Source organism: Phoca vitulina, unplaced genomic scaffold, assembly GCF_004348235.1.
Source record: "Phoca vitulina isolate PV1807 unplaced genomic scaffold, GSC_HSeal_1.0 scaffold4, whole genome shotgun sequence".
In the NCBI taxonomy this organism is placed as follows: Eukaryota; Metazoa; Chordata; class Mammalia; order Carnivora; family Phocidae; genus Phoca; species Phoca vitulina.
This window is the reverse complement of record NW_022589707.1, coordinates 30,149,824-30,163,284: the sequence shown is the minus strand read 5'-3', so window position 1 is coordinate 30,163,284 and position 13,461 is coordinate 30,149,824. Positions and strand designations below refer to the sequence as shown.

The following is a 13,461-nucleotide window of genomic DNA, read 5'->3' as shown; positions in this document are numbered from 1 at the left end:
TATGACTACCTAAACACATTTGCTTTTTCTCCATTATTAGGGCAATGTCAGCCAATGCAAATGATACAATCGGTGGGTAAATGCCAAACAAGCTGACTGGTTAAAATGCTAATTCTTACCTTTAAAAGGAAACACCTGGACTCATCAAGCAAGACCAAAGAAAAAAAGAAAACCCACAGTTGGACAGGCACTAACTTTCCATACATTTAACAACAGAATCTGTTACACAGTTTGTCCTTGAAAGGGTCAACACACTCATATTCCACATCTCAGAGGAAGCTCACTGTATTATGTATCTCATTGCGTGTATAAAGGAGTGACTCTCATTTCCTTTTTATTTTGCCCGTACACACTTGAGTGGGTAAAGCCCGCTCCCATCAGTAATTCTCAGTGGGTGTGGGGCGAGGAAGGAGGAGAAGCAGCTGTGAAAAGCTGGCCGATTTCCTGCTTCGGGTTCATTGAAGGAAGTCACAGACTGGTCTTTACCTCCTCTACCAACAAAGACTTAGACAAGGATCCTGGAAGTCAGCATCACTCCACAGAGGAGCAGGGTCGAGGAGTCCTGCGGTGCCATGCACGGGTGCCAGTCGCAGCATGGGCTGGACACTAGCAGGCCGACCACTGCCCCTGCTCCCAGACAGCCCAGGAGGGGGACATTATAAAGGCGGTGGGCAGCGACCAGCCGGAGGCAGAGCTGCTGGCTGCGAGAAGTAGCGACATGACAGAACACCTGAATTCAGAGCTAGGTTGGGTCTTGGTGATCAAAGCCACAAGTAACCGAAATGCCAGTGTCACAGACAGCAACAAAATGAGCCTTTCACACACTGGAGGACAGACAACCCTCAGAATGGAAAGGACAGCACACAGTGCAGGGGCTACGTTCTCCCGCAGACAATGTCAGGACCACAGAGTTATGACAGGAGAGGCCGAAGGATATCTCTCACCCGGATTTCATCCCACCCTGGATGCCTCCACCACGGGGCGCCCTTCCTAAAGCAAACTAGATGCTATGAACACTTGTTACCTTTATCCATTGCGCTCGGCTTCTGGTCTGGGCCTCCCACTGCCCAAGCTGTTCTGTTGTCATATTCATGCTCATCCTTTTCCAGTAAGATTTTTTTTTTATACACATCATTTATTTAATACCTGTTGCTGCTCAATCCTGAACCCGAATGCATGACCCACCACGTAGTATTCATTCATGAAACCTCTACTGAACACCTACCATGCACCAGGCACAGTTCTGGAAGCTGGAGAGATCCCTGTGATCAGAACAGATAAAGTCCCTGGCCTTGGAAGTCTTCCTTCTGGAGCAAGGGATGAAGACAGACTTTAAATGACTAAAACCCAATTCTTTATTCAGTTCCAGCCATGTTAGGTGTTCCAAGAAGCAAAAAACAAAACAAGCATGAGAGAGAGAGCTGAGTAAGCAGGACAGAGAGGAGATGCCTGAGAAAATGAGAGTTAAACTGAGCCCAGCAGGGTGAAGGGGGATCACCTGGGATCGGAGAGGAGCAGGAGAGCGTGGGCTCAAGCAGAGAGTGAAGCATTAAGAGACGGGATCAGGGAGGTGGGCAGGGTGAGGTCACGGGGCCTGAAAGATCAATTCTCTTCTGTGTCCTCAAAACAGAGCACAACCAGGGGATGTGAGCAAGGGAGCTGGGAGGGACATCATCTGGTGTGAGTTTCCGGAAGGGAACTCTGGCTGCACAGATGTATGGGAGAAGGGAAAGGGAAGCAAGGATGGACAAACCTGAGGGAGTGTGGGCAAGGCGGCAGTGTGGAATGGACCCGTGGCAGGCTGGGGGGTAAGGGGGTCCGCCAGATATGAGACGCTGTGGAGGCCCAAGAGTAGTCTCAGGAGAAGAGGAGATGAAGGGCAGAAGGGAGAAGAGGGTTTCCAGGACAGCTCTGAGCTTTCTCGGGCTCGGTGCTGCCATAGACTGAGACGGGAGGAGCTCACTTGGAGGGATCAGGGGTTTGAGGGGCCTGTAAGTCATCTGTGTAGAGAAGCCGAGGACAGACGGCTACTCAGGTTTGGAGCCTTAGAGGAGAGATCTGGCCTAGAAATACAAATGTGAAAGTCGTGTCAGCACATGGGCCACAAACCCAGGTGAAGGAGGTGGGATGAACCCCAATTCTCATTCAGTCCTCACTGCTGCGCAGCACCTCCTTCCCTTCCCAAATCACAACTGCTGCACCTTATCCATCCTAATTCCTTTCTTGAAGTCAGCTTTCATGGTAGACTAGCAGCAGACTGAGGGCAAGAACTAGATGTTTCCCTTGCTACAAACATCTCTAACATCATACCTGGCGTGGGTTCTGCCCACAGTACACATTTGCTGAATGAATGACCACCACCACGAGTCTACTGGATATGAGGGGCAGCTGAAACAGAGATCCCTGTGTCTTCATGCTTCCACACGGCTAAAACGGGAGGAGAGTAGGATGCACGTTCTCAGGGTCTGGCTTACAATGACTCCCTCTGCTGGTCCTCGCCCTGAGCCGCCAGGGGAATGCAGCTACTCCCAATCTTTCACTGTAAAGAGTGCAACTGTTCATGGAAATGAAACCAAGACACACATCCCGGCCCCGATTTCCCCTGAAAATCAGTGTCGGTGTGGATGAGTGATATGGAAGGAATGAGAAGATACAGCTTTCAACCGTTCCCCAGTAATGTGCTTGCTCATGCCAATCAGTCTTGAAAAGTTCAGAAAAAAAGATAAGAAAACAGTTTAAATTGGGCCTTGACGTTCACATTTATTTTCACACAGGTAAAACTTAGGGTCAACTATGATTTTGGTGATGCTTCCTCCCCAAACTCTATACTTCAGAACGACTCTTTCTGCCATTGCCAAAGCGGTCTTCTCCAAAATTTAGACCCTTTCCTGGCCCTCAGGAAACAGGAAGAATAGAATTGTGAGGAGAAAGTGAAAATGAGTTGTTCAATTTTTACACTTTAAATATGTCTGCTTGGACCCCAGACGACTTAGACATCAAATATTGATCTACATAGATTCTAAATCTTAACACTGGCCTTCAGGTTTGACCAGATGTCCTAAACTCTGACCCTGGGGCGTGACTGGGTTGGGGGGGTGGGGCGCATGGTTCTGCCTGGCTGTGGAATGGCTCCAGCCCTGAAGTTGCCCACGGACCCTCAACTCAACCTGGCTTCAATCTTCTTATGACTTTTGTCATTCCCTTCTTGTGGTGTTGACTATATGTGTCCCTCTGTCTTTTCTCTGTATTAATTTCTAATCTAAGCTCAACCAGGAGTATTCTATAGTCATGCTGGTGCCTAAGCATGCTTCCTCTGCCTTTTTTTTTTTTTCTCCTTGGAATTTTTGTTGGTTTTTATGCATCAACCTGACTGTGCCATGGGGTACCCGGATATTTGGTTAAACATTATCCTGGGTGTGTCTGTGAGAGCATTTCTGGATGAGATTAATATTGGAATTGGCAGCCTGAGTAAAGCAGATTGCCCCCCTCAAAGTGGGTGGATCTCATCCAATGCACTCAAGGCCTGAATAGAACCAAAGGGGACAAAATGGAGAATTTGCTCTCTCTGCTTCTCTTTGAGCAGACATCAGTCTTCTGCCTTCTCAGACCTGGACTGGAACTTTCACCACTGACTCTCTCAGGTCTCCAGCTGACCAACTGCAGATGTTAGGAATTCTCAGCCTCCATCATCACTTGAGCTCATTCCTCATAAGAAATCTTGTACATACACACACACACACACACACACACACACATATCCCTATTGGGTCTGTTTCTCTGGAGAACTCTAACACAGGATTCGAGCACAAAGACAACTGTTAGAACTATTTTCTTTCCTAGGGAGCTTATAACATCTAGTCTTTTTTTCTAAAATGTTCTGAAATTTATTTTCTTAAAAGTGTGGGCCAACTGTACTCTGTACTCCTCTCCCTGGATAATATCAACTCTCAGAAAATAAGGTCACTTTCTCAGATTCTTCTCACTTCTATCTCACTAACCATTTCTTTGCTGATCAGAATTAAGCTCAGAGGGCGCCTGGGTGGCTCAGTTGGTTAAGCGACTGCCTTCGGCTCAGGTCACGATCCTGGAGTCCCGGGATCGAGTCCCGCGTCGGGCTCCCTGCTCGGCAGGGAGTCTGCTTCTCCCTCTGACCCTCCTCCCTCTCATGCTCTCTGTCTCTCATTGTCTCTGTCGCAAATAAATAAAATCTTAAAAAAAAAAAAGAAGAATTAAGCTCAGAGTAGCAACTGTCTTCACCATAGTCTATGTTCTGAGAAATAGGAACTGTCAAAAACTATGTATTTGATCTTTGATGATGTATCCAGTTGATACCCTGTAATGTCCTTATCTCTACTTTATCTTGTCCTAGTTTAGATTTATAATTTTAAGTCAGGAAAGTGTCATTTGTAACATCCTTCTAGCTAAGATGTATATGCTCATAAGCGCAGTGCTCTGAGTCTCATTTTTAAAACTTTTAATCCATAAATAAAACTCATAGATTTCTAAGTGTCTTTTTTTTCCTTCATATGTGCAGGTGAGCTATCACAAGCTTTAGACCCTGTCTGTTTCACCCACATGGGACAGACAGAATAATGATCTCCCGAAGATGTCCATGCCTTAATTCCCAGAACGTGGGAATATGTAAGGGCAATACAGACTCTGCAGAAGTGCTTAAATTAAGGGTCTTGAGATGATGAGATTATCCTGGATTATCTGGATGGGCCCAATAGAATCACAGGGGTCCCTGAAGGTGGAAGAGTCAGAGTCAGAGAGAGATCTGGCGATGCTCCACTACAGGGTTTAAAGATGAAGGAAGGGGCCACAAGCCAAGGAGTGCAGGTGGCCCCTACAAACTGTAAAAGGCAAGAAAAGAGATCCTCTCCTAGACGCTCCACAAAAGAATGCAGCCCTGCAGACACCTTAATCACCTTAATTTTAGCCCAGGGAAAAGCATTTTGGACTTCTGCCCTCCGGAATTGTAAGATACAAAGTTTATGTTATTTTAAACCATTACATTTGTAGTAATTCTTACAGTACCAATAGAAAACTAACACCAGGTACCTGGTCTGGACCTCTACCCCCCACATTTCGCACCTCTGTTCCTAACCCTGGGGGAGGCCCTGATCACTGCAGAAGAACCTCTATGCCTCTGAGGAGCAGAGTTCGCAAACCACTGCAAGAAACATCCTTTCTCCAGGACGAGATGTTTTCCTGGAGAGAAATTAAAAGGTTTGAAATTTCTTTTATTTCCTGAAGTATCATTTCAGGGGAAAAAAAAAGAAAACAGAAACAAATGATCCATCAACAGGAGAAAAAATAAATTAACCAAGATAAATTCATTCAGAGTGGAATACCATCCAATAAAAAATAAATTAAAAAAAATGAACTAGAGGTGTACCTAGTAGCTTGGATAAATATAAAAGTATATTAGTCAAAAAGAAGCACTCTATGGAATGACGTACAACATAATGTCATCATACAAAGACTAAAAGATGAAAGATATCTGAAAAGATGAAAAAAAGTTATATTTTTATAGATACGTAATAAAGGCAGAGAAAATAGAAACAGGAATCTCTGATAGTGGGAATTTCTCTGAAGTAAGTAAGTACATGCAAGAGGGCCTAAATATATCTGTAGTGACCAATTTCTTAATAAAAGACCCAAAGCAAATACCTGATACTGTTGAGATTTATTAATGATTTACTATCTTACACTCTATTCTTGTATGTTTTAAAATGTTTTACAATAAAATAATGTAAAAAAAGCTTTTTTAACTATATTTGAAACCCTATTTCAAAAGTATTAATACACACAGATTGATTCATGTGGAAAGAGAATTCTCAGTAGAGTCCATTTTTAAAAGCTTATTTAGTGATAGTGATAGAAACTTCTTAAACTTTAAAATGAGGCTGGTATTTTATTTCAGGAAAAACTAGAAGAAAACAAAAGGCAGTCACAGATACTATGACAAAATCAATTTAGTAACTGGTCACTTGCTATTAGGATAAAATAAAAAATGACAATACATCAAAACTTTCACTCAGTTTCAGAACACAAATTGATGGAAACATTTTAAGAACAAAAGAGACAAACACGTAAGGATCATATCAGGTCCCTATAAGCATCTCTGAAAGAAAATGTTAAATTTTGTTGAACAAAAAAAATAAAATCTAGGGCACCTGGGTGGCTCAGTCAGTTAAGTGTCTGCCTTCGGCTCATCATGATCCTGGGGTCCTGGGATCGAGCCCTGCATCAGGCTCCCTGCTCAGAGGTTAGCCTGTTTCTCCCTCTCCCTCTGCCTCTCCTCCTGGCTCATGCTCTCTCTCTCTCTCTCTCTCAAATAAATAAATAAAATCTTAAAAAAAAAATAAAACCTGTAACAAAAAAGTTAGCATGCCTGACATCAAAACTAGTTTGTGATTACAATCAATAATTTAATCATTAGGATTTTCATTCTTTCTAGAAATAAAGCTTTGATAGTCATGCTGCTGTATTTGGCTACTTAATAAATTTATTCTACTATCCAAACATACAAGGCTTTCTCAAAGAAAGGAATTTTCTGCTTCCTCTTCCTAATTGCTTCTGTTGACCTATGACTACCCGGGGTAAGTAATGGCTTTCTGGAAACAATGTTTCATTCACAAGACTCACCACCCTACCTGGATTGGTATAAAGCTGGCTTTCCACGGTTTTGCCGATGCACTGCAGCTTCACGGCCTGCAGGGAGTCATCCACGTGCACGATGGTCGGCAGACTGCCCAGGGTGTCCTGCACCAAGTTGGCCACTTCCCTGATATCGAAGAGCTTCAGGAGCTCTGAGTACACAGCTGGGAAGGAGCTCAGAAACACAGCCTTAAAAGGAAGAGATTTAAATCAACTCCGAGATATAACCCGAGAAATTTGCTCTAAAATGTCAATGAGTTTAAGACTGTGATAAGTAATTCTGAATGATAAAAAAAATGAATGTAAAATCGTTCCCGTACCTAAAGCTAAAAGGCTGCAGTTAAAAAAAAAAAAAGTGTAGCAAAATAGAACCATGTTTTAAAATGTGCAAGGGTGCAATATAATAAAACTGAGAAATTCTGGAAAATCATTGACATTAGCAAAATGACTGGCAAAAAATTGCACAGAATCAGCAAAATGCAGCATGATCAAATGGAAAGAATGCTCAACCAAGACCTGGAATGCAGTCACTTATATTTCTTTCCTTTTTGGAGAAGGTTTCTGAAGTGCTCATCTAAATCTCATTTACCTTGAAGAAACCAAACGCATTGATTCCCGAAAGCACTGAAGTTGTGGTTAAAGAAAAAAACAAGACAAGGAACAAGAAGACCTAGATTATATGAACTACTAGCTTGGCCTCTAATCAACTCTGTGACCTTGGACAAGTCACTGTAGCCCCCTGGGTTTCAGTTTTATCACCTGTAAAATCAAAAGATCATTATAACAAACCTTTAGGTTGCTTTGAGGTTTATTGTAACCCCAGAACTGCGTGTACTAAGAACAATATTCTTTATGTAAGTGAAGAAGCCTGATAACCATTTTTTAAGGGAAAAAAAAGATGCTAGTATCAAATCCTAAGGGGCACACATTGGACTAGGATTGTACATCAAAACAAACCCGGCTTTTAAATTCCACAAAAAGGAGGGCAACGGAAGGAAGCGTCGACCAGCCTCAAGTCTACCAAGTGGGGGAAGGAGGCACATGTTTCTAATATGCTAATATTCAAGTGCTAGCTGGCTTACCAATGAGATCTGACACCAGCAGAAAGTAGGTCGAGTCTACATGTGCTGATGATTCAAACACAGACTCAAATTCAAATTCATGGGTTTTGGCATTTATCTGTATAGCAGCAGCAGAAATATCTAGAAGAGCCAAGACCCGTTTTTGACGCCAGAACCACCAAAATGCTTCAGGGGCTAAAGTCAACAGCTATGTTCTCCTTGACTCTTAAACATTATAGATTTACTTGGATGCATTTAAAATTAATAACTTGGTATTCCCTGTTAAAGACTATATTTATATAACCTTCATTTCACTCTGCAAAGAGCTGAGTCATACAGATGAAGTTAAAAAAGTAAAATACAGTAAGATGAGCCCAGCTTTCTGATTACTGGAAGGTCAACTACGTTGATATTCCTCGGGAATCTTTTCATTAATCTATTAATTCTTTAGTTATAGCTCTTTACTTCAAAAACGTATTTGAATGTGCCTGCAGTGAAGATACATGTATTAAAAAGGATAAAGGTACAAGCACCTTGTGATAAGAGCAGAATGATAGCTGGACCAAGATATCTAAACTAAGATTTTTATTGCAAATAACAAGAAAAGCCTATGTTTATTTTGACCTCCCTGATAGCCAAGACAAATAGAGAAAGAATTATTAGGAATTTGGGACAAGGTTTTGGACCTCAACTCCTTCCGACATCTCTCTTCTGCTCTTGGGGATGCAGGGTGGGGATCTGTCTATGGAGGGGGAAACCGAGAGGCACAGCTCCAATGGCTGAGTGAGCAGTCCTGTTGGGGCTGGGCTCCCAAAGACAGAGTCATTAGTGAGCTGGGGTTAGGGCAGGAGGACTAAATGAGCATCCCGATAGAACGAGGATGGCCTGATCTGTGGGGCACTATAAACTGATCCAACATGAAGGTTTTCTGGGATGGCTGCTCTGCCTCCAGAAGACAGAATTTGCCTTGAGTTGTAGCCCACAGTGAAAAAATGCAAAAGAGAGCAAGGAAATTGGGTTTTTGAATTTAAGGCAACCCCCACAGTAAGACTTGGACTGGTGGATATTCTTGGCTCTGGATGTGATTGGCAGAATTCTAAGATGACCTCCTAGACCTTTTTTCCCCAGTGTTGTTCCTGTGCCTAAGTTATGTTACATGGCAAAAGGGATTTTGCAGGTATAATGAAGGTTACTAATGAGCTGACCTTAAAATACGGAGATTATCCATATGGGCCTGACCTAATGACATGACCCTTTAAAGCAGAAGTTTTTTCTAGCTCATGGTGGGAGAACTCAGAGAGATTTGAAGCCTGAGAAGGATCTGACATACCGTTGCTGGCTTTGAGGATGGAGAGGCCACATACCAAGGAATGCGAATGGGCTCTAGGAGCTGAGAACACCCCTCTTCTCCTCCAATCCCTTGCTGATAACCAGCAAAGAAATGAGAATCTCAGTCTTATGAACACTTGGGAGATTCTGAAAGTGAATTCTTCCCCAGAACCTCCAAATAAGCCATCAAGGCCAACACCTTGATTTTGGCTATAGGAGACCCTAAGCAAAAAATCCAGTCAACCTTTCTTATCCACAGAACTGTGAACTAATAAATGGATGTTACTGAAAGCCATTAAGCACATGGTTATTTGTTACACAGCAACAGAAAGGTCATACGCAGGGTCAATCAGATTAGTAACGCCTTCCTTCTTAGAAAAGAGAACTATGAGGGTGTGGGGTCAAAAGGGAACTTGGAATAAAAAAAGGTCTAGAGTATTCCCTTTTCTCCCAAAACACAGAGGGACAAAGTCCTCTTTGCTTAGTAAAGAAAACTAACCACTTCGTCATTTTCTATGAATTCTCTTAGCATCAACCTAAAAGAAAATGATCACATCACGTGGGCCCGTGTCATCTCAGGGCAACTACTAAGATGCAGTGGAAACATAACTAAGGAAAAAGAATATTTCTCTAACTTTATAGAACGGAAAAAAACCTCTTGAGTCCCTAGGAAGGCATGTCATTGAGAAACCATGACTTAAATTTACCCTTAAAAGTAAGAGAATATTTTTCAGATGTGATTAGGTAAGTTTTGTCCCTATAACTGGTAAAGGTTTATGATAAAAAAAATCTCAATTAAATAGCTTTTATAAAAGTAGTGAGTTTCTGAGAACTCTGATCTAAAGGAATACATGATTAGCTTGTTGGATTATCCTTTTCAAGTATCAACTGCTGAAAGTAGGGTTTGGCTAGTGGGCAATTTGACTTTGAGGTATCTGGCAAGTTCCTCAAGTGCAGGGATTGTGCTGTTGGCAATAGAGGACAAAATGCCATTAAAAGAGCCTGAATTGTATCCTTGCCCACATGTAAAATTGGCCCACTTATGTAAAAAAGAGATTAATAAGCCTGGTGATGGGTATTAAAGAGGGCATGTTCTGCATGGAGCACTGGGTGTTATATGCAAACAATGAATCATGGAACACTACATCAAAAACTAATGATGTACTGTATGGTGACTAACATAACATAATAAAATAAAATTAAAAAAAAAAAAAAAAAAAAGAATAGCCCCCAAAAGTCAGAAAAAGCACAGTACTATTATTGGAGGGTTGGTACATTTCTGGTGTTTTACCATTATATGTAATACCTTCCAAATGTCAAATGGCACCAAATTATAATGTTACTCTAAAGGGATCTAGTTAGTTTTGTCTTCTAATCTCCCATTTTCCCCCCTCTAATTCTCAGTGATTATAAATCTCTAGTCTCCAGGGGATGGCAGCAAAGAGGCTGCTTCTCCATCTGATAGGTTTTTAACCAAGTCATTCGAACTAAAAGTGTATCAGCACGATTAAGAAAATGTAAAGTAAGGTATTGAGAATGACTGCTCAGAACACATTCAAGGCCGTGCTACTTGGAAAGTGGATAAACCCCGCTCTTAAACAGAACCCGTGGAGCCACTCCAGGTAATAGCATTTGGCAACAGCTGCTCAGCATTGGTCATGTAAGATCAGTCCCAGGACGATTAGGGTCAAGTTAAATAAAACAAAACAACATGCAGTTTAGCCAAGTCCAATACAATGAGTCTCAAGCTGACAGATTAAAATGCAGTGCAAGGCTTGGGGGTAAACAACAGAAACAAGTCAGCTCCAGTGAACTTCCTTCCCCGAGGCTGATGCTGACGGCGTGTCTACTCATCAGCGCGTGTTTTGGGAACCGAAATCCAGGCTGCTGCAGACCAACAGCCTCCCCACGAAGAGTGAGAACAGTCGGAGGAAAGGCAACCAAACCTCTGCTCTGCTGGTGCTCAGAAGCTAGGGGACCTTTTAAAAGTCTGCCAAGTTGCTTACGCTCCATGTATCAACTGGAGCAATGGATTTCTCATGGAGAAAACATTCGCTTCCGCTGCTATGTAAACACAAATAAACTGGACTCATTTTTGCTCTACCGAGCAGAGATGAGAAAACATTACCTGTGATTGAGATAATGCTCCTGACCCTTTGCTCTCTTGAGAAAGGAAGAAACGGACCGACATAAGGAGCTCCTGAATGCAGCAGCGAAATTCCTCTTCATTTTGTCCCCCGGTGGCAAGGGAAAAGAGCCTTCGAGATTGCACTATATACTTAAAAATATATTCTTGTGCCTTAAAACGAAATGTTTTAAAAGTTAGTCTCAAAGGAAACCGAGAGTATTTAACAATGACATGGCATAAAAACCACGGGACAACATTAGAATTTTAAATTATTGATTTAAACGCTAAGACCCCCAATGAGATTTTCGAACAGTATTTACTTGTGGGGGAAGAGCCATTTTTCTCTGATGCTAATGAGAGAAAATGTATAGCTAATTTGAAAATTCTTTGTAATTCTCAAGAAGTATGAACCTGAAATGCTTTTGATCCTCAGGTGGTTTTTAAAATTTAGTTAACAGAGAGATACTGGTCTGTTTCTCAAAAATTATTGTGCTTTGCTGACAGGTACTCTTGCCACTTAGCATTTTACCTTCCATCAGACCAACTTGATAAATTTATAATTAGGAAACCACTTGCTTTTAAAAGTGCATACCTGTCTACTTTTACCTACTGACACCAAATAGAGTGGCACTCAATGAGAGGACATGAGAGGACTCTCAGAGCAACTACTGGACAATTCCTTTAAGGACCTGTGTTCTTCATGAACATGTTTGCAAGTAAAGTGTTAGCATCTCCACCGAGCACCGAGGGTCCAGACACATGGGCAGCTTTAAACCGCGAGGCCCAGTAAAACCTCAGGTCTCCTCACTGTGACCCCTGCCAAGCCACCCTATACTCTCAAAATTTCAGACAAATTGTTCTCAAACGGCCTCTGTCAGGGTGTTGGAAGCAAGAGCCAGGAACTTCCAGGCTTAACTGCTTCTCTGTGGTCTTCTGTCCTAAGACCTCCCTCCTGCCAGCCCTAGACTTCACTCCAAGGGTTCTGGAGCTCAGAGGTATAAGGATTCAATCCCAAGCAGTTCCAGTGGGTGAGCCTGGCAAAGTTTCTTTCAAATTTCATCAGCTCTGGAGGAGCATAAACTGATTAAGATCCTTGAATTGGAATGCCAGTAATACATCATCACCAATTACTGTCTCTGTAGAGGAAAGCAGTTAGTTTAGGCATCATCACACAACAGTTCTGTTAGACGACGTTATCTGCTATCGCCAGTGCGTCATTACCTTCAACACCTCCTGGATGTGTTCTTGCCGTTCCGCTTCCGTTATCCTGTCCACATACCACTTGAGAACTTTGATGAGATCTCTGAAACGCAGGGGAAAATATACAGAAGGTGGACTTGGTCGAGTTCTCAGTTAAAAGCCAACAAATCCAACATTTTTATCACGAGGAGGCTTCTTTCCCCATCAGTCCTCACCGTTTTCTGTCAGATGGCTTAATCTGATGATATTAGGAATGTGCACAGCAACATCACTACCTCTCTTTGAAGCTTCCTCCCATTGAGATTCTCCTCAATACGGACACATCCCATTGACCCTGCTGTTTCTGGCAAAGCTTCCCAATGGGCAAACACAAATACCAGAGAAAAGGACTCTGGCCAAGAAAGGGCCTGGAAGTCTGACCGCATGGTCCATCTTGGACAACTGATAATTGGGATTTCTTCCCCAGTGACCATGTAAACAAGCTGGATGAAATATTCAGTTGGAGGCCATAGGGGGTGTGGGGAAGGATAAGGCAACAACTCCCTACTTCAAATCACACGCCCATGGATTGATCTAGCCAATTCTCTGACCTATGGGAAGAACAAGGCTTATCATCAGAGTGCCTTAGTGAGGGAATTTCCAAAACAGCCAAGTTTGTTTTTTTTCTTTTTTAAGGAACAAAATTTGAATTAAAAAAAACAACAATAATTCTCAAGATTGCAGTCTTGCTACCTTTACCTTTGTTCTGTTCTTGGTTTCTGGGAAACAGAGCAATTTTTTAAAAATGCTCCTCTTTTCTCTCAGTCAGGGAAGAACACATGGATGTGGTACAAGGCAGGTGCTGCCTGGAGTGTTATTTTGAAGATAAAGGTCAGTGAGTTTCTGACCACCCACAGCCCAATAAGATTCCATAGGCCTTATCTGTCTCGTTAGGAATGATTATCCTGCTCTCCTGGCCAACATAAAGTGTTAGAAATTACACCCTTCCTCTCCAGCTTCCACTGATAATTTCAGTCACAAGTGGTGAGATGTTACCAGGGCCCCAAATGTTAGGCCGAGTGGCAGAGTCGGGCCAATGTT

The 13,461-nt window shown here is 42.5% G+C and overlaps 1 protein-coding gene across 1 annotated transcript in view; it reads right to left on the bottom strand.

The window, feature by feature from the left end:
• The window catches only part of DOCK4 (dedicator of cytokinesis 4), a 427,515-nt gene that overhangs the window by 117,698 nt on the left and 296,356 nt on the right, over positions 1 to 13,461 (bottom strand). The window contains 3 exon segments of the mRNA XM_032401750.1: positions 6,660 to 6,852; positions 11,182 to 11,352; positions 12,403 to 12,484. Coding sequence (XP_032257641.1) covers positions 6,660 to 6,852; positions 11,182 to 11,352; positions 12,403 to 12,484 — 446 coding nt within the window.